Source organism: Cebus imitator, unplaced genomic scaffold (assembly GCF_001604975.1).
Source record: "Cebus imitator isolate Cc_AM_T3 unplaced genomic scaffold, Cebus_imitator-1.0 Scaffold250, whole genome shotgun sequence".
In the NCBI taxonomy this organism is placed as follows: domain Eukaryota; kingdom Metazoa; phylum Chordata; class Mammalia; order Primates; family Cebidae; genus Cebus; species Cebus imitator.
The window spans coordinates 2,594,062-2,615,636 of NW_016107565.1; the positions used below are offsets into that span (position 1 = coordinate 2,594,062).

At 41.1% G+C, this 21,575-nt stretch overlaps 1 protein-coding gene across 1 annotated transcript in view; it reads right to left on the minus strand.

The window, feature by feature from the left end:
- Positions 1-10,708: 10,708 nt before the first annotated feature.
- Positions 10,709-21,575, minus strand: part of LOC108282751 (BMP/retinoic acid-inducible neural-specific protein 1) — a 169,396-nt gene continuing 158,529 nt past the window's right edge. Inside the window, exon 6 of the mRNA XM_017498752.2 lies at positions 10,709-11,244. Coding sequence (XP_017354241.2) covers positions 10,967-11,244 — 278 coding nt within the window. The 3' untranslated portion in view covers positions 10,709-10,966. The remainder of the gene's footprint in view (positions 11,245-21,575) is intronic.

A 21,575-nucleotide genomic window follows, 5' to 3' on the forward strand; every position in this document is an offset into this window, starting at 1 on the left:
AGTACGCTCTCAGGAAATGTATACTGAGTTGTACTGCACTGAGACAGGCCTCTTCTAGTTACCTACAGGGAATATGTCTTCCTGGGTTTCTGCTTGGGCTTGAGAGTTAATTCAGGGCTCCATGTTCAGGGACATTTCCTGCATCTCAGCACACTAGAGTCTACACGTTTCAATCGTCATCTACTACCCTCAACCTTGATGAGCAAACCCTGCCTTTTACCACACACTAAACCAGGGTGCCCCAAACACAGCACAGCCACCTATCTGCCACTGTACACTGCTTAAATAACATGGGTTCTTGCTGCTCTGCACAGTGACCGTGACCATCAAGTCCAACAGTAAAATCAGCAAAATAAATCTAATCTGTCCTGACCTGCCCATGTGACCTTGGATGAATTAATCACACCTGCCTCATCAGTTTCCTAACCTATAAATGATCCAATAGCATCTACTTCACAGAGATGGGATGAGTATTAGATAAAAAATACATGTCACCAATGCTCAATCTCACTGGGTAACTAACTACTGAGTGCCAAGAAATTTATATGCCAAATATCAGTGCTTGGGGGAAAAAATGAAGAAGAACAATACCCAACATGTATTGAGTGCTGTCCATGTGCTAATCATTGTCCTAAGCAATTTATGTAGGTGAAAGCATTTAATCCTGAAAACAACCTTCTGATGTAGGCACTATTATCAGCTCCATTTTACAGATAAGAAAATTGAGGCTCAAAGGTTTCAGTAACTTCCTCCAGGCTTACAATGTAACCGGCTAACAAAGTTGGGATTTGAACCAAGGTGGCCTAACTCCAGAATCTTTAGCTGACTCTATTGCTTGTTATACTATCTGCTCAGTAAGTAGCTATTACTGCTTCATTATTGTTATTATTATTAATCTTATGTCCCCTATGTCCAAGATAGTCACCTCTAGCTCCAATTCTACTCAATTTCTATTGTGCCTCATCTCTAAAATATACGTCCCCAGCCCCCATAATGAACTGCACCTCCAAATATTCACGCCCTTGAACCTAGGTTAGGATTTTAGCCAACAGAATGTGGTGGAAATGACGCTCTCCAACTTCCAAGTCTAGGCTGTGAAAAAGTCTTAAGGCTTGCCTTTGGTCTCAGAACACTCCCTCTCTGAACGCAGCTGCCATGCTGCAAAAAGTCCAGTCCCCACGGAGAGGTCCTGTGTGGGCACTCCAGTGACAGACCCAGCTGAGCCCCCAGCTGGCAGCCAACATCAACTGGCTCTGAGAGCGTGTCATTTTGGAGATGCAGCCCAGTCAAGTCGCCAGATGACAAGAGCCCCAGCCAACTTGAGACATCTCAGCTGTATCAAGTCAAGATACACATTCATAAGAGACAATAACATAGTGTTATTTTGAGCCACTACATTTTGGGGTGAATTGTTTTACACCAATAGACAGCCAACATACTGCTTTTGCCTTCCAGCCAATATTACGTTTTTAGCAAGCATTGAAGCCAAGTTTTAATTAGCTATAGTTGACCTCTCACTAAATCTAAATCTTAACATTTCTTTGAAGTAACAAAAAATTAATCAACATTCATTGACCCTGTGCACATTATTAACCTTTCTGTGCCTCAGTTCCTTTATCTGTAAAATAGGAATAGTAACAGGACCACTTCATAAGACTGTAGTGAGGAGGAAATTAGTTAATCTCATATAAGATGCTAAAGAACAGTGCCTGACCTTTAGAATACATATACTAAGTGACAGCTCCTTCCCTTCTGTCTCTTACTCTCTCCCTTCCTCCCTTCCTTTTAACTGATTTGGGCACTTTACCAAGGCTATTTAAATTTTAAAATCTTAATCATCATACTTAACCTGAAGGCAAGTGTTATTATCCCCTTTCACAAATGAGGTGCAGGGCCTTATATAAAGCTCTGTGTCTGGTAAGTGATGGAGCCAGGAGCTGGACCAATCCATGTGTGGCTAAGGCCCTGTGCTTGTTCCCTCTTTCCCTCTCCCATCTTACCTTAACAATGCCACCTGTTTGTGAGACAAGTAAACATCTCTGTGGCACCTGCTGCAGTAATGGCACCTGCTCAGCACACTCATCTTCCACAGACTTCAGCAAGCAGACATATTGAAACCAAGCAATCAGTTCATTTGCAAATACCAGCTTGCTCAGCTAGAGGTGGCCCAAGGTTCCCAGTGTTAGCACCTCTGTCTGACACTGCTCCATGGCAGAGAGGTGCCCTGCAGTGTGAGAAATGCTCATTAAAGCCTCAGATTCACATGTGAGGAAGCAGCCCACAGCCAGGCCAAGGAAGTTCATTTCTCCTGGGAAGGCTTCAGAGGAATTGGCCAAAGAGCCTAGTGTCTGTGTGCTCCTACTCCTCAGTACCTGGCATTCAATACTCTTCAAACTAATATAATTGAGTGACCTACCAATGGTGGAACGCCAGACATCCTCTCCAAGTGAGAAGAACACTAAGATTAGGGCAGGTTTTCTCCTCCTAGGAGGAGAGAGGGCAACACTGTGAGCTCTTTCCTTGAAGGTCCCAGTGATGGTAGAGCATTTTTAGCTATCTACACCTGACAGCTTGCAAAAGGAGAACAGAGACTTATTCAAAGATGCAGACACCTACACTGAGCATGGTGAAGTGACTTGCCTGAGGCCACACAGCTTACTAATGGTGGGACGTAAATTCAGACTCCTTGACTTTTCCCAATGTTACTCCTGTTATCCAGTGCTGCCCTCTTCCTCCCTTGTAATGCCTATCCAGCTACCCTCCTTTGAAAATCCTCTGGAGTCTTCCCTGAACCTGGCATATCTGATTATGCTCAGTCTCTGGAGAGTTTACTCATCTTTAACAAATATGCCTTCCCAGTGTCTTTGGAACTTGGATCTTACTCTTCATTGTCTGAGGTGATAATCGCCATAACTGAAAGAGGTATTTGTTTGAATTCTCATAATGGTTAAGCGTTGCCCTCCTCAACCAGGTTTGCATGGGGCTTGGTTGCTCCTTAGGATGCACAGGTTCTTCACCTAAAGATCTGATCAAAAGCTACCTCCTATAATATTATGGGCTGAAGTATATACCCCTCCAAACTTATATGTTAAAGCCTAGACCCCAGGACCTCAAAATGTGACTGTATTTGGAGATAGGGTCTTTAAAGTGGTAATTAAGTTAACATGAGATCACTGAAGTCAGCTCTAATCCAACATGACTGGCATCTTCTTAAGAGAGGATATTAGGGCAGGTGGCTCATGCCTATAATTCCAGCACTTTGGGAGGCTGAGGTGGGTGGATCACCTGAGGTCAAGAGTTCAAGACCAGCTTGGCCAACCCTGCAAAACCCTGTCTCTACTAAAAATACAAAAATTAGCTGAGTGTGTGGTACACAGCTGTAATCTCAGCTACTCCAGAGGCTGAGGCAGGAGAATTGCTTGAACTTGGGAGACAGTGGTTGCAGTGAGCCGAGACAGTGCCACTGCACCCAGCCTGGGCCACAAAGTGAGACTCCATCTCAAAATAAATTTAAAAAATTAATTTATAAAAATAAAAGAGAGAGAGGCTATTAGGACGCAGATGCACACAGAGGAAAGACCACATGGAGACACAGGGAGAAAACAGCCATTCACAAGCCAGAAAGAGGGGCCTCAGAAGAAAACAAGCCTGCTGACAGCTTGATCTTGGGCTTCCAGCCTCCAGAACTACGAGATAATAAATTTCCATTGTTTAAGCAACTGGTTCCATGGTACTTAGTTATGGCAACTCGCACACACTAATACATATGGGATCTGATTGATAGAAGAACCCCTCCCCACTCCTGCTGTACAAGACATCTTTCACAGCACTGTTCCCTGTGTGTGTTTCTGAATTTCCCACAGTGCTCGATGTGGGTCTCATGGCAGATGTGCGATGGATCTAAAGGAAGCTTCTTCAGAGACTTGCTGGTGGTAGCAGTCTGTGCAACTGTTGCACTTGACAAGAAAGCAAGTTTGTGACCTTTTCTAGTCCTTAGTTCAGCAGCATTGCAACAAGAAATTGGCAAAAGAAATTCTATTTAATTCACAAAGTAATATAATGATTACAAGCTAGATGCAAAGCAGTCGGCTCAAATTTGGAGGGAATGGGGAAAACAGAGATGAGCATGAGTGTCTGTACAAGGAGGATGTTTCATAAGGGTGGTAAAGAAAGAAATACGCTGACTAAGGAAAAGATTTTAGATTAGTGGGAATCTAGAATAAGAAGGCTTCTATATTGGCCAGTACAATCGGGAAAAGTTTATGGAGGGAACAGCAGCATTAGCTCTGACTCAAGAAAAATGAGAAAAAAAAAAAAAAAAGAATGCAACAATGGGCTAATTAGGTGGAGGGACTGCTTTAGAAGACTGCAATTGTTAAATCTTAAGTGCCAGTAGAACGGGCCGGTTAGGAGGAGAAGATTTTGCCTTACAGGTTTATTTAGGTTGGTGCAAAAGTCTTCGTGATTTTTGCCATTAGCAAAACCAGTAATTTTTAATTTAAATGGTGATTTTAAAGATAAATAGAAATTTTAAAAATTAACTAGAAATTTAATTAAATAGGATTTCATTTAAATTTAATTAGAAATTTCAGTAATTTAAAAATTAAATAGTAAATATATTTTAAACAGCTAGGATGACACCACATAGCTATCTGAGCTAGTGTTAATTCCCCACCTCAATCAGGTGAATCAGACAGAATACAGAGGCTGAACCATTAACAAAAACTGTCATGACTTTTGCACCAACCTAAAACTGGTGGCATCTTGTCTCTCTTACATCAGAATTGCTAAGCCCAAACACCACTAACTTTTGAAGTCAGATACTTCTTTGTTGTGAGAACTGCCTGTGCAATAATACCCTCTACCCCTGTTATAATAATCAAAATTGTCTTCAGATATTTTCAAATGTCCCCTGGGGAAAATGCCACCTACAAGCCAGAACCACTGATTTACATTGTAGGTTTGGACCAACTACTTTACCTCTCTCAGCTTCCATTTCCTGATTTGTACAACAGAGTAACAATCATATATATATATACATACACACACACACATACACACACACACACACACACACACACATATATACATATATACATACACATATATATATATGTGTGTGTGTGTATATATATGTGTGTGTGTGTGTGTGTGTGTGTGTGTGACACAGAGCATGCTGCGTGAATGTGAATGGGCTTATTCTTTTTAAAGTGGATTTTTCTTAGAACGAAATAGAAGGTAGAACCCCCAAACATGCAAGAAATAATAGCAGAGCTGCTTTGTCTGAAGCATGATGGAGAGTCCCACCCTGCCCTTTTAGCTGTCCTGTGATGCCCTTTCAGAAACCCTGGAGGCACCTCTAAAGATCAGCTGCAGATCAGAAATGCCCTGGAAGAGTGGAGTCTGAAAAACCTGGATCCAAATCCTGGCTCCTTCCCTATGTGCCCCTGAGAGAGTTAGGAAACCCTAATTCCGTGGCGATGTGGGCCCTGTCCATCTTGTCCATCTCTGTATTTTCCACCATCTGGCAGATACTCGGTATATCCAGGGCAGGGCTGGGACTAAAGGAAGACTTTATGGAGGGAACAGCAGCATTAGCTCTGACTCAGCAGCAAGATAGCCTGGCACTGAAGGTGACACTCTCTCAGGTGAGGACCCTGCACTCAATGACCCCACAAGTGAGTGTCTCCTCACATTTTGTACTAAGGTATCTTATCTGTGTCACTCACTCCAGGCTCTGATCAAGGAACCTCAATAAATAAGGCAGTGATTGATTAATTAGTTAGTCCAGGTTCTTCACCATTATGGTGGAGATGCTAAAATCGGTTTTGCTCAGTAGTTTAAAAATTAAATAGAAACTATATTTTAAACAGCAGGTTAATGCCTTATAGCCATCAGAGCTAGTGTTAATTCCCTTCCTCAGTAAGATGTATCAGACAGAACACAAAGGCTGAAAATTCATGGTATATTCAGGAAACAATGTGGAGTCTGTTGCAGCCAGAGCCAGTAGGTGAGAAGCCAGAGGTGATCCAGAAACTTGTTGGTCTGGACCATGCAAGGGCCTGCTTGCCACCTGCAAATGCACCATCTACACTGCATTTCACTCGGCAGCAAGATGATGTACACTAGCGCCAGGTCGGTGCCTGCAGAAGTGGAGGTGGCGGCAGCACTTACCTCTCTCTAGGCAGCTGGTGGTTGGGATTGTGGCGACAGCGTACACTGAGGCCGAAAAGCTTGCGGGCAGTGCGTTGGATCTTTTGTCTCTGTGCTTCTGTGGCACTCTGCAGGAGCTTGTAGCGGTTCTGCAGGTCCCAGTCATTGCCCCAGTGCTGATGGATGCTCCCGATGGTCAGGAAGTGGTTGCTGGGGAGGCGCTTCATAAACGATTTAAACTCATCTAGTGAGAGAGAAAGGCCGAGAGAGAAGAGCTAAACATGACAGCAGCCATCTGACATCACCTGGAATGCTTGGTCTTGCCTTCCAATAAGGCAGGCCTGCAAACGTAATTTTGTTTTCCTGCAGGCCATAGAACATGGCATTAGCCTATCTTTCCCCTACCAGAAAGGGCGAAAGCCACTGTGCTTTTTTTACGAAGGGAATCTGCATACTGTATCCTTGCTTAAGACAGGGCTTCCCACAATTCTGGCATCAGAAAACCAACTTTATAGTAATGTTCATATATTATTATAACTACTTAACATGTTATTTGAATCAAATCATTATTTTTAACTTAAAAATAGAAAACAAGGCCGGGCGCGGTGGCTCACATCTGTAATCCCAGCACTTTGGGAGGCTGAGGCAGGTGGATCACAAGTCAGGAGTTTGAAACCAGCCTGGCCAACATGGCAAAACCCCATCTCTACTAAAAATACAAAAATTAGCTGGCTGTGGTGGTGGGCGCCTGTAATCCCAGGTACTCAGGAGGACGAGGCCAGAGAATTGCTTGAACCCAGGAGACAAAGGTTGCAGTGAGCCGAGATTGCACCACTGGAGTCCAGCCTGGGCAACAGAGGGAGAGTCCAGCTCAAAAAAAAGAAAAAAAAAAAATCTAAAACAAAATGTTTATCAAATTCGCCAGAGAAAATCACTATTGCATGCCTCCAGAAGAATGGTAGCTATAAAAATAAATATGATAAAAACAATGTTAATAAATTCTAGTCAGACACTGTTGCCTGCCAAATGATCAAACCTCCATGCCTCTCTCATGTTGAAATACAGTAAATTAGCAAGTGTTCAAGAGGCGTTAAAGGCATGCTAGCACCAAACTGAAACTTTCTCTTTGATGTAATCTGCAGGTTTGACAGAGAACTGAAATGGCTCAACTTCCCCACTCCGTGATCCAGTGTGCTTTGAAGTTGTACATGTGTCCCATCTAGCATCATCCCACATTTCAAAAAACTTCAGCTTAAGAGATGGTGACAAACTCTTGGGTCTCTGGGGTAAAGGTTTCTGCCTCAGTTTGTGATGCTGTTTCAGAGTGTCAACTTGGCACAGCCATAAAAATTATCTCGTTCAGCTTTCTTGTTCTACAAGTAGGAAAACCGAAGCCCAAAATAGGAAAATGATTTTCTAAAGGTAATGTGGCTGATAAATGACAAGATCCAGGTCTGTGTCCTGAATTTTTGTTTTCTAATCTAATAATCCAATCTGCTGTAATTCTAATCCCTATCACCCCATTCCTGGAAAATTAAAAAATCAAGGGGTTGATCATTTTGTAGGAAAAAAGGCTAATGGTTGGATTTATATAAATATCATAAATCTTCAGCCTAACACTTTTACTTCATATTATAAAACCTCCAAGGACATTTTAGTATACTATGCATTTAAGCTTTCATTTTATTTTTAAAAATGCTTACATAGCTCTTGACAGGCACCAGGCACAGTCATAATCACCTAACATATATAACCACATTTTATAGCAAACCTATGAGGTAGGTATTTTAGAGCCCCATTCTAAAATTAGGGCACAGAGAAGTTAGCTACCTTGCCCAAGGTCAAATGGCCAGTAGACTGGAGAATTAAGGTCTGAGTCTGGCTCCAAACCCTGTGTTCTTAGTTAGTATATTATATTTCCTCTCAACACATAAAAACGGGCAATCCCTAGGCTCAGCACATTAGGAGAAAATAGTAAATAAAAGGCGATAAAAAAACAGAAGCTCTGACTCCTAGAAAAACCTCAGGCACTTCATTACAAAGAGACAGGCAAGAGTTGGAGTCACATCTGAGTACTGCACAGCTGTGGGACCCTTATTCTCTCAAGACCTTAGTTTCCCCATCTGCTAACAGGAATAACGGTATCTAATCCAAATGTTGAGAGTGACATAGTGGCCTAGTACTACATCTACCTAACTAGTTTCTGATACACAGAAAATACTCGATTGATGGTAGCATAAGACTGACAGGATGAAACAAGCCTCTACACTGATCGATGGATTCAGTGAGCTGGCTGAAGGCAGGAGACAGGCCCTGATGACTCTCCTATTTGGGGCAGCTGGGCTCTCCTCCCATGGAAAACATAAAGCTGCTCTTGCAGAGGGCTCTGTTGATGTCAAAGGGAAACACAGGCCTTCCAATGAACCCAAATTTGGGTCTTAAAAGAAAATGGAATTTAAGGGTTAAATGCATTAACTTTCTTGAGTAAAAGTAAAAGTACTCCAACCAATCCACCAGGAAGGAGATGCAGATCGTCATTCATGTATAGAAACTAGGTCCTATTTGCCACCTACACTCTGGAGCCGTCAAGGAAGCAATGCCTTTTACTTTGGCCTGGTCATTAATCCCTCCAAATCACCTGGGCTGAGTAGTGAAGGTTAAGGGCTAAAAATGAACCAAAGGAGAACTCATATGCACAAGCCTCTGATGCACATGTGGATGAATGGATTTATCTTAAAGGGTAAAGCCATTTCAAATACAGAAGCACAGGCAATCTAGAGGGAGTGTATGCCTTATGGGGAGAAAGTGTGACATAAATCATTTTCTTGGCCTGTTCAGCTTATTCAGTGACATCTCAGTTTTCTGTGTTTCCTCACCCACCCACTCAAAGTGGTTTCTATTCCTTGGAAATAAGGATTGTATACTAAGGAGTCTTATTCCTTATACATATAGCCTAAATTCCCTCTGTTTCTTAGCAATCGGTGAAATCTTTTTGCAAAAGCATTTTATCAAATGCTTTCTTTGTTTGGGGCCAAATAATCATCATAGTACATTTTCAACATGAACTTCTCTTTTATGGGTTCTCAGGATGGTCAATGGACTAATGGGTGTCGTTATAAGGCATCCACAGATCCATTTGAGCTGCACAGCACAGCAAGAGCAGAATCCCTGATGCATTCTGGGTTCCCAGAGCTGGTTTACAGCTTAGAGTTCATGGAAACCAGTTATTTTCAAATACTGTTCCACAGAACTCTGCTTTTATCTGTGGTACACAGTGGCTCCAAGGTATGATTTTGCTTGATCAAAGAATGTCTTGTCTAAAAACTTGAATAAATTCAAATATTAAAAACACAAAAATGCCCTCTCATTTATCAGATGAGGGAACCTCAGGCCTAGAGGGCAAAGGAAAGTTTAGTAACCAAAGCTGCTGTGAGCAGTAGATTTGGCATCAGGAATTCCATTACCAATCCTGCAATTTACTAACTGTGCAGCCCCAGGGAAAACACTAAGCCTTGAAGGAGGATTACAGAGGAGGCGTTCCCTTCTCCATAATACAGAAATGTTACTACTTCCTTTAAGGTGGCTATTACAACAGATTTAAGAAATATAATGTTGTTTTAAAGACAGTAACGCTCTATGCATAAGCCCATTTATTTAACAGGTACTTGAGTACATATTACATGCTAAGTGCTTGCTTGGCATCTGGGAAGTCTCCAGGATTCTCAGGCTTATGCTATATAAAAGTGAGCACATGGTCTTCTTCCCAAATCTTTCAGGGTGTCCCAGCTCAATGAAGATTACCAACATCTATTCAGTTTGTCTAACATGCCTATCAAAGGAGGTTTATGAATATCACCTCAATACCCCCTTTCTCTTCAACTCTTGTCGACAATCCAACATCAAGCTCTGCCATTGTTTCCTTCTAAATATCTTGGCATCTTGGCACACTTCCTGTTTTTACAACTTGTACCAACTCCCTAACCCACCTCATGGTCATCTCCCTCCTAGGCCCCTTGTGCCTCCCATTGGTCTATCTGCACCCACCTTCTGATACCTGCACCATAGTCAGATACTTCAATTTCTGCTCTTTTTTAAGGTAGCCTTCCTTGACCACATTGACCCCCCAACTCCACATCATTTGTTCACAGCAGCTCATCCTTCTTTACAGATATAACCTTGCCATTTCCTAATCACTGGCATGGTTACATAATTAACACCTGATTTTCCAACAAAACTCAAATGTCCTTGAAGCCAGAGATCCTACTCTGGACTTCATCTGCTTTAGTAGCTTGGGTGACTGTCTTTCCTCCCCTGAAACTCATTTTTCTGAACTATGATATGCATAAAATAACTAAGTTAACAGAAAAGTGACTTTGAGCTTTGATAGTCTGTAGATTCTTTGGATATCTATACCTCTATGTATATGCACACACAAATAAACACATAGAGCTATGTGTTTATTTATAGAGACAGACAGAAGCATCTGAATACACACACACACACACACACACACACACACACACACACAGCCCAAGGAATCAATACAACCACCTCTGACTCTTCCCTCTCCAGAGGTTTCCTATGCAGATTTATTCTTTCTGTCTTCTGGGTACAACAGAAACAATACATCATATGACCACAAACTGGATTATGCTATTCATTAATTTTCTTCAGTGGAGATTTATTGAGTGCCTGATCTGTGACAGCTATTATACTTGCATCTGGACCCTCTAAAGTGGAAGAGTCAGGGTCACTGAACTTTGCCTCGCAGCAGTCCTAATTCCAGTTAGATTAGCTCCCTTACAGACTTGGCTCAAGGCCACTTATGCAGTGGCACTGAGTTAGACCCTCTACCTGAATTCTCCAGGTCCTTATAAGCTTCGGTCCAAGACTTGGCCATGTTGGCCAGCGTGTACTCCATGATCTGGATGTCTGTGATGGGGCAGTTGCACTGCGGATACTCCTCGGCACATTGGCATCGACACTGGCTATTCTGGCACAGGTACTCCCCCTCCCCATTGCACATGATGTAGCTCAAGGCCGACTGGACAAACTTCTCTTGCAGATACTGAGGAAAGATTATCTGAAGACCTGTTTGAGAATAGCAAGAAGGGAAAACAGAAAGGTTAAAAAAAGGTGTTTCATTAACAGTTTCCAGAGGTGACACATAGGAATCTGAAGCTGCTACATTTCTCCCTGTGTACTGGAACCAATATATTTCTGGGCCAACCTAGATAAAGACAGGCATTATCGGTGAGGCTTCCAGTTGCATCAGTTTTACTTAAACTTCTCCGGTCATGATCTTGGCCGTCTCTGAAAGGCATAGTCTATTCTGTTGTAGTGGGATTGAGGCTAGAGCCACATATGGTATATACCTTTTCCATTTGTGGAGAAAACTCATATTGAAAATACAACATTATTGTTTATCATTATTTCCTTAATTGCTTTCCTTAAATATTTGTAAACCCTATTTATGAAACGCAAGTCCTGAGGTAGGTACCAGGCCCACAGAGATTTAAAAAAAAAAAAAAAAGATACAATCCTTGCCCTTGGGGAGCTTACAATGTAATCAGGAGGCACAGACATGGACACACATCATCATAACATGGCTTTGTAGACCTATAGCAGAGACAGTCATAATAACATTGTTTAGAGAGCAGAGAAACCTTCATAGAGGAGACAGAATTTGGGCTGGTTGAAAACCAAGTAAGAGATCACCAGGTTAAAAGAAGAACAGGAAGGACATTCTTAAGAGGAAAGACATCATTTGTCTGAAGATTCCTAGTGAAGGAATGAACTTGGATGAATGAGTTGCCTGTGCTGTAGAAAATAGATATAGAAAGGGTCAGAGGCCAGTGTGCAAAGGGCTTTCTTATATGCTAGGTAGTTTGGACATTATTCTGTGGATCACAGGTACACATTGGTAGTTTTGAAGGGTATGAGTAACACAATTAGAGTGATATAACTTAATAGGATCACTGTAATATAAAAACTAACACATCACTAGACATAAGCATCACTAGGTAATTAATTTTCTCTTCTTTGTTCTAACAGTGAAGAAGCCATAGTCCACCAATAGGAAGTGACCAGCCCATGGTGATAGGATGAGCACTCTGAACTACATTTCATGATCTTCTCTCTAGACTTGAATATTCGAAGTCTTAATACAGAGGGCCAATGAGAGGGAAGGATTTATCTGGGTATGAGCACTACTCTGGTACCTATGAAAAGTCAGCAGACTAGTCTATTGTCTATAGTGTCCAGAGAGAAGGACAGATCTGGGCTACCTTAATTCATTAGGGCACATGCGCTTAGGACATTTCTCTCCACCTCATTTGGAGCTGCAAACAGTTTCAGCTTCCAATATGAAGTAGTGGTTATACTACTCACTGTGTAAAAGAGAACTGTATCTTATTTGGATAATTTTTTTCTCGTTTATGCTTCAGGGACACTTTTTAATCCTACTTATCAGGGATATGCTGAACAAGGTCAGCATTTCTTCCACTTTCTATTTCACAGTTGTTTCTAGATTTTTATCTTTTTTCTATGTTCTTCAAATTTTGTATACATTTAAATAAGCCTCATCCTTTCAACCTGTCTTCATACGGCGGCTAAAGAATAATATTCTCAGAGGGACATTGTGGGAAAGAAGATGGTTCCTTCACCATACCTTAATGCCTTATGCCAGGAAATCACACACTGTAGTCAAAAACCTGGGCAGGGCTACACTGGCTCCTCTACTTACCATCTAAGTCGTCTCAAAAAAAAAAAAAAATTCAGTCTGTCTCCAAGGTTCCAGTTAGTACCTACATGCAAGGATCATGGAGAAGACTACATGAAAGAATGCCTGCAAATTGTCTGGAGAGGTTCCTGGCACATAGCAAGCAAGCAACAAATGTTGTCTATTCTTATTTTTGACGTGATGATGGGGATGATGATGCTGTCACTCCTCTGATTAAAGTGGTTAAAGGTTTAACAGAACCATCAGGATTCATGAAGGAAAAACAGGTGTGGGTGTATCATCAGAAGGCAGTCTTCAGATATTTGCAAAGCTCTGATAAGGAGGAGGGTTTAGAATTCTGCGTCTGTTGAACCAGCATTGAGGGCAGGGCTGTTGAGGAAGGTGTAAACGTCAATATGCATGGACAGGATTCTAGCAGATTAAGCTATACAGTTGAATGATGGGCTGCAGTGAGACTGAGTGGGCTCTACATTGATGAGCAAGGGGTCCATATGGGTTTGAGTGGCTATTTGGGAAGGCTACTGTACGAGGGTATAACATACATATCAAAACGTGAGGTAAAACAAATTAAGCGATAAAGTTCCTGCTGCACTGAATCTACAACTCTTTCAGAGTGTGAATTATTGAGTCATTTTATCCATATCACCATTTTCTCTTCCAGAGCCAAATTTATTTTTAGCTGATCCCAATCCCCCATAGGCAACTGGGTATATGGATTGGGGTTAAGTTTCTGTTGCTTAAAGGAACTCTACAGATTATATTCTCAGTTCTATTTTTCTAGCTTGCTCATCATTTTCTTTCTCCCTTCTGTAGGGGATAAAATATTCTATTCCTGGTCTCAGCCCAAAAGGAATTTGGGGAGAGCATTTTTAGAAAATTGCGTCAAATCATTTTTCCATTTGGCAAGGATACAAAAGGCAGTATTACCTACCCAAATTAATGCAACTGACAACAGATGAAGTTTGGAGTTGGGGGTTTTCTGGGAGCAGCTAAAACACAAAACTGGCTGCTCTTTAAAAATGGAAACTCAGAACATGCAGAGCTGTCTTGGAGGCAGAATCTCCTGGGCAATTTCGAAAGAGAATAATGAAGACGTAGCAATTAAAAAGCACTTTTCTGCAAAATGTCATTACTGTTTAAAGTTACATAACCATTTCTACGGCAGCAGAGGTTCACACAGCAGTCACAGCCAGAGTCGTCTCCTGATGGCCTGTGTCCAACAAAGAGGCCCAGTGCTGACCTCCTACGTGGGCGCCTGAATCCTGCCTGCTTCAATGGGAGCCATAAATAATTTGGAGGGGGATTTGGCCTGTGAAACCACTGTTTGAAAGATATACAGCTGCCGGCTGGGGTGAAAGATTCTGTCCCCACAGTTCCCAAAGACACAACACACACACAGAAAGAGAGAGAGAGAGAGAGAGAGAAAAGAAAACTGAGAAAATCAGAGAGAAAAGGGCTACTGTCATTGCCAAGCATATAAATTTTGCCTCAAAAAACCCAGGCAGGCAATAGTTGAGAGTTTTATTTGAACGTCAGCTCACCCACACTGAACATATGGAATATTTTTCCCCAATCTTTTTATATATTTAAAAAAATCTTGTTATAATTTAAAATGGAATATTTCAGCATTCTGCAGAGCGAGTAGGCAATGTATATGTGGGAACACTCAAGATGTCTTCCTTCTCTTTTCCTGATTTGTACCTCATTCTTTTTCCTTTCAATTCACCTTCGACACATGCATCTCACAATATTTTTTGTAGTTTGTATACAGTCTTTGTGTGCTGAGATATTATTTCTCTTTCTCTGTGTCATGGGATAGGATGTCTCTATTTCCTTGCCTCCCTCCTTCCCGTTATCTCCTAATATTCAATTCTATACTCAGAACACATCAGAAAAATGATGCCCTTTTTTCAGTCCCGGCAATACATCAATATTGTTCCGCCCATAACCTTTGCACTTGCCTTTCCCTGTGCACCGAATATTCTCTCCTCTGATTTCTGCTTGATCTCTTGTCCTGTAATCCAGACCTTCCCAGGCCCACGTTAAAAGGCATCTTCAGTTTTCTTCATAGTATTAATTCCTGGCTGAAATGTTCTTTTGAATTTGTTTTATTTTTAATATTCCCTAGAGTGGGCTCTAGGGAAAAAAGGGCCTGTCTGCCCTCTACGGGCACCCAGAGTGTAAACTCAGGTCAAGCCCAGTGCAGGCTCCAGGCACTTATTTGTGGATCAAAGGAACTTTGAACTTTGAACACTTCCTCCTCCAAGATGAAAAGAAAGGTGGCTCATGAAGCTTGTGGGGTGTTAGAATTTAAAAATGAGATGACCCGGGCAAAGTCTTACAACTAAGGTAACAGAACCAGGACTCCAATCTAGGAATTCAACTTGAGTTGTGACACACTCGAGGGTGACCTGGCTTAGAACTGCTGTGGTGGCTGCAGTACAGAGCAACCTCTGGCAATGTTTTATCTTCCCTGAAACTCAGGGGCTCTTTGCCTGTGACGTTGAAACGCTAAATTCCTAGTATACTAACGAAGAGAGAAGGGGCAAAAACTTCAGCCATAGCCCAGCTGCCAAGGACTCAAGGTTTGTGCTCTCTAACTCCCATACACACATTCATATGCTGAAACCCTCACTTGCAATGCCATGGTATAAGGAGGTGGAAACCCTGGAAGGTAATTAGCTTTAGATGAGGCCATGTGTGTGGTGCCCTTGTGATGGGACTAGTGCCCTTATAAGTAGAGGAAGAGACAGGAGAAGAGACATCTTGTAGCTATCTGCAAGTCAGAAAGCAGTCTGTCCCTCCCTCACCAGACACCATATCTGCTGGCACTTGATCTTGGATTTCCCAGCATCCAGACCTGTGACAAATAATTTCCTTCTGTGTAAGCCACCCAGTCTAGGGTATTTTGTTACAGCAGCGTGAGCAGACCAAGACACTGTCATAATTAAGTATTCAACAAATGTTAAGTTCCCTCCATTTAACCAGATATCAGATCATATTCATTACCTGGACCAAACTTGAACCCTTCTAGAAAAATCCTCCTTGAATAGCACCATTTGAGCCAGTATAAAACATGCCAAGAATGCATTTTCTCATATCAGCATTAAAATAATTATTATTGGTCTTTGTTTTTAATCACTCTATAAATTTTCCTTCCTTCCTTCCTTCTTTCCTTTCTTCCTTCCTCCCTCCCTCCCTCCTTTTCTTCTCTCCTTCCTTCTTCCAATTTATCTTTTCTTCTTTCCTTCCCATCTTTCTGCTTCCCTTCTTTCACACACATTCCTGAAGACCTACTATGTGCCAGGCACCTGTGCTGTGGATATAGGGGGGATGAGGCAGACAACTCTCTCTTGCTGTAGGTATTACAGTTTAGTGAGTGAGTGAGAGAAAGAGAGAGAGAAGTGTAAACTAGCACTTTGGATGCAATAAAACCAGTATTGTACAAGAAGTAAAAGTTTTTCAGGGAACACAGAGAAAGAACTAACCCAGCATGGAATGAATTAGGAGTGTTAAAGGTACTCTCTACTCTCCTAGGGGATAGCATTTAAGCTAAGACCTAATGGGTACTCAGGTACTAGGCGATGAAGGATCCACAGAAAGAGTAGTCTATTCAGCGGGAAGGGCATAGAAAAGGCTTCAGGCATATAACTCCTTCCAACTGAGAATCAGCTTGGCCCTCACATTTTTTGTGATTAAGATTTGCCTTCTTTTGCTTGTTTGTTTTCTTTTAAGTTCCCTAGAAAAGAAGAGAAACAGTTCCTGCGACCGAGAGATCAAAATTCTGAAGGGAAGAGTGACACGGAGCAGAGATCTGTGGGTTCCTTAGAGGAAACAGCATTTCTTATAGTATAAGAAAGATCTTTATTCAACACAGAAAGGGATTCTGAGATTCAGGAAAAAAATGGGTTCACTGTGTTGTTGAGTTTCAACCACTAGGAGTACCCAAGTAACAGAAGAACTTTTCAGGGGACCCTAAGATTGGATCCCTGGAGACCTTCAACAACATTGACGATATTGCTAGCACAGGCACTTGGTTCAATTGACCATGCCCTGTGAGGCTGGAGAACATTTAATATCTAGAAAAGAAGATCCAATCAACAGAAGCTGAAGGTGAACCAAAGACATGAAGATTATAACCCAGTCTTCATCTCTGGCTTTGATTCTGCTCTTTTGTTGATAGGAATGCAGCCTCTTTCTCTTTCTTTAAACAAGTAGTACATTAGGAATTGTTGGAAGAAATCAAGAAGAGGTTTAATGCATGCTTCCCACCTCCTAAGGAAACAGAGGGGTTACTTGAATATTCAAAACTAAAGCAAATAAAAAAAAATTCAAGAACAAGAAAGAAAGATCTTGATTGATTGTTAAAAGTGGCATTGTGTCTGGCACATAGTAGGTGTTTATAAATATATTTCAAATATTGAATAATTCAGTGATCTATTATGAAGATGAAAGAAAACAGGCCTGGAAACAATGAATATGGAAGACTTTGTAATGACTGTGGGATGTAGGCTGAATCTTGAAACATGAGCATGGTCTGAATAGATAAAGAAAGGCAATGCAGTATGCCGTAGCAGAGGGCATAATTTGGGTCAATCTAAGCCTTTCTTATTCAAGGCAAAGACCATGCATTGTCATAGGTTGTTTTTGCTAAGCTTTATTTTATTCTATATCATAATTACCTAATACAGCAGTATTTTTGATGGATTTGCTCTTTTTTGACCTATTTCATTAGATATTAAATACACGATTTCTTACAGTGCCAAAGGAAGATGGAAAAAACACAGGTTATACATTGGTTGAATATAAATATTTTTCTGTCCTGTTCTTGTATCCGAATGTGCCCCCTGTAGATATCTCTGAGCTTTATAGGAGCCCCAGCTGTTGTCTTGTACCGCTAAGTTCTGCTTGTCAAATTCTGTCCATTTCTGAAATGCGCAAGGTGGGAAGAACAACAACAAGGACTGTACCTTTTGCAAAAGTCAGCCTGATCCCCTTCCTTGTGAAAGCCCAGGGATTTCAGACTGGCAGATAAAGGACTTTATGGCTCCAAGAGCCATACTGAACTCCAGTGTAATGAAGGCATACAGGTCAATTACCCATCTGTTTGTGTTTCTATTGCTGTGAATTACAGTATCCATCGCTGACAGCTCATTGGAGTGGAATGAAAATAAGACAATAATTCACCGGGTGAAACTGTGCAGAAAGGGCGAAAAAGGCTATGATCTCATTCAGAAGTTCAGCCCTGTCTCCATGATGGGTCATTTACACTCTGGAAAATGAAGGAAGGCAGCTACCTGGGGGTTCGGGTGTGGGTTCCTGCTTCCTTGATATAAGAATTAGGAAATGGCTCCTCCTGGTTAGAGTAATCTTTTGTGTTTGTAAATAAAATCATCTGCTCTGCAGGATCTTAAGAAGATTTGGAATCCTTAGGTGAAATTCATGGGTATATGGAATTCAGCACAATAAAATCACCTTTTTAGCAATCAGACGTTTTAAAGGATGAAGCAGGTTGCTTTGGTAGCAGGCTGCTTCCCATCACCAGAAGTGTGGAAGTGGAGTTTGAAAAGTAACTTGGTGCAAACAAATATTTGTTCCATCAAAGATTCAAATGACAGATGGTAGGATGGACTGTTATTAATCCACATTCAATGCTCCTTCTTGTAATGTATCCTTTTAGTGATAACTATCCACCCCACTCTCCAAACTTAAACGGGTTCATATGACATGTTTCAGCTGATGAAATGTGGGTGTGAGTGATGTGTCTCTTTTCCAAACAAAGCTAAAAAAAACAACATACAAGCTCATCAATCTCTCTTTGTACAGGTCCAAGAATGTTCCAGGTGGGGGACCACCAGAGGAGCAGAATTACAGTAGAACTGTGACCACTATGTAGCATATGGAAGAAATAAGCATTCACTTTGGCAAACCACTGAGATTCAGGAATTGCTTGCTAGCACAACATAACCTAGCTTATCCTAACAGATATAGGAGTTGACAAACTATGGCCAATGGGCCAGATTGACCTGCACTCTATTTTTATAAACAAATTTTACTGGAACCTAGCCATGCAGATAAGAGTTGAGTAGTTGCAACAGAGAATATGTGGCCCACAAAGCATAAAATATGTATTATCTGCCTCCTAACAGAAAAAGTTAGTCAACCCTTTTACTAGATGACCATCAAGATTTTTCTAACCTTGACTTTTCTATGATTCTGCTCTGTGCTGTTGGTGTTTATTCATTTGTCAGGCAGAGATCAATAAAGCATCTATCACATGCAGACACTGTTAAAGGTTCTAGAGAAAAGGCAAGGAGCTCGAAAAGGTAAGGACACAATCCTTGCTGTCATGGAACCTACCTTGTAATGAGGGTGATAGGGAACAAATAAATAAATAAAAATAGAAAAGAATTCATACCAATTATAGGGGTTGGGGCAGGGGGACTTCTAAGTGAGAATTTTGACTTCAAAAAACATAATATCTTTTAATTTATGAAATCACCAAGGATAAGGAGGCCAGCATACTTTTTTCTTTTCAATTTCATAAAACTTCAACATGAACATGTTCTTGAAGCTTTAAGAAGAGGTTGGCTCAATTTAAATATAAGCTTCTTCACAGAATTACGATACAAACCAAATTTGATACATATGAGACTCTGTGCTACCTGATCCCTGGATCAGTTGATGTCTCCAAATTCCTGTCTTACCCAGCTCCCTTCTTTTTCTTGCTACATCCAGCCATATCATTGTCTCTGTTCTCCAAGCATGTCAAGTTCTCTCCTATTCACATTTTGCCTTCAGCTCTCACTGACGGTTTGACCTTGGAGAAGGTAAGAGGCTTAACTTCTCTGATCCTCAGTTTTCTTATCCAAGCTTCCTTCATAGGGCTACTGTAAGAATTAAATGAGATATTTTATATCTTGATTGTGGTAGTAGTTACATAACTGAATATGCTTGTCAATTTCATGGAAGAGTCCACTTCAAAAGGGTATATTTGGCTGTAGGTAAATTATAGGTCAATGACCCTGAAAATAAAATCACATAAATAACACAGGTGCTCTTAGTACAGGGTAGTTGTTTAAGTGACATCATTTTCCGACCTTGCCCTGTTTTCTATTGCTTTCTATGAAGTCTTATGTAGTCTTAGGTAGCCCCTCTGCTGGCAACCACAAACACCTTGCACATATTTCAAATCCCAATGGGACACTTATAGTATCACATGTGTGTTCATGTTCACATCTCTCCTACTCTATAAGCTTCTCGAATGCAAAACACAGCTCATTCCTCTACTATCTACCCATCATTAACACATTATTGAGTACCCAGAGTACATGTTTGAATGAAGACAAATTTAGACAGAATGTGTTTCAGAGAGGACTGTGGTTCTGTATTCTATGTTTAGCATGCCCATCTCTACAACCACCCCTCATAAGCAAAACCTGTATCTTCTTTCACAATATTATAGCTTGAGATCTGAGGCTTTTTAAACTTCATCTCAATTTTTACAGACAAGTGCTCAGAAAGATCTGAGTAAAAAAGTACATAGACACAAAAGAAACAACGGTGCTAAAAGACTTGGACACTCCTAACTGTTAGAAGGAAAACTAAGAAACAGAAAGAAATAGCTTCAACACTGACAAAAAGGATGTCCACTCAGAGACCGCATCCGAAAGTCACCAACTACAAAAACCACAAGTACATAAAGCTACTAAGATGGGAAGAGACCAGAGCAAAAAGGATGAAAACACCAAAAACCAGAACACCTCTCCTCCTCCAAGGGATCACAACTCCTCACCAGCTAGGGATCAAAGATGGATGGAGAATGAATCTGATGAATTGACAGAAACAGGCTTCAGAAGGTGGGTAATAACAAACTTCTCACAGCTAAAAGAACATGTGCTAACCCAATGCAAAGAAACTAAGAACCTAGAAAAAAGGTTAGATGAGATGCTAACTAGAATAAACAGCTTAGAGAAGAATAATAAATGACTTGATGGAGCTGAAAAACACAGCATAAGAACTTCATGAAGCATAAACAAGTTTCAATAGCCGAATTGACCAAGCAGAAGAAAGGATATCAGACATTGAAGATCAACTCAATGAAATAAAATGAGAAGGCAAGAATAGAGAAAAAAGAGTGAAAAAAAATGACCAAAGCCTACAAGAAATATGGGATTATGTGAAAAGACCTAACCTACGTTTTATAGGTGTACCTGAATGTGACGGAGAGAATGAATCCAAGCTGGAAAACACTCTTCAGGACATTATCCAGGAGAACTTCCCCAATCTAGCAAGGCAGGCCACCATTTAAGTCCAGAAAATACAGAGAACACTACAAAGATATTCCTCAAGAAGAGCAACCCCAAGGCACATAATCATCAGACTCACCAGGGTTGAAATGAAGGAAAAAATGCTAAGGGCAGCCAGAGAGAAAGGTTGGATTAGCCACAAAGGGAAGCCCATCAGACTCATGGCAGATCTTTCGGCAGAAACCCTACAAGCTAGAAGAGAGTGGGGGCCAATATTCAACATCCTTAAAGAAAAGAACTTTCAACCTAGAATTTCATATCCATCCAAACTAAGCTTCATAAGTGAAGGAGAAAGAAAATCCATTATGGACACGCAATTGCTGCAAGATTTCGTCACCAGCAGGCCACCTTACAAGAAGAGCTCCTGAAAG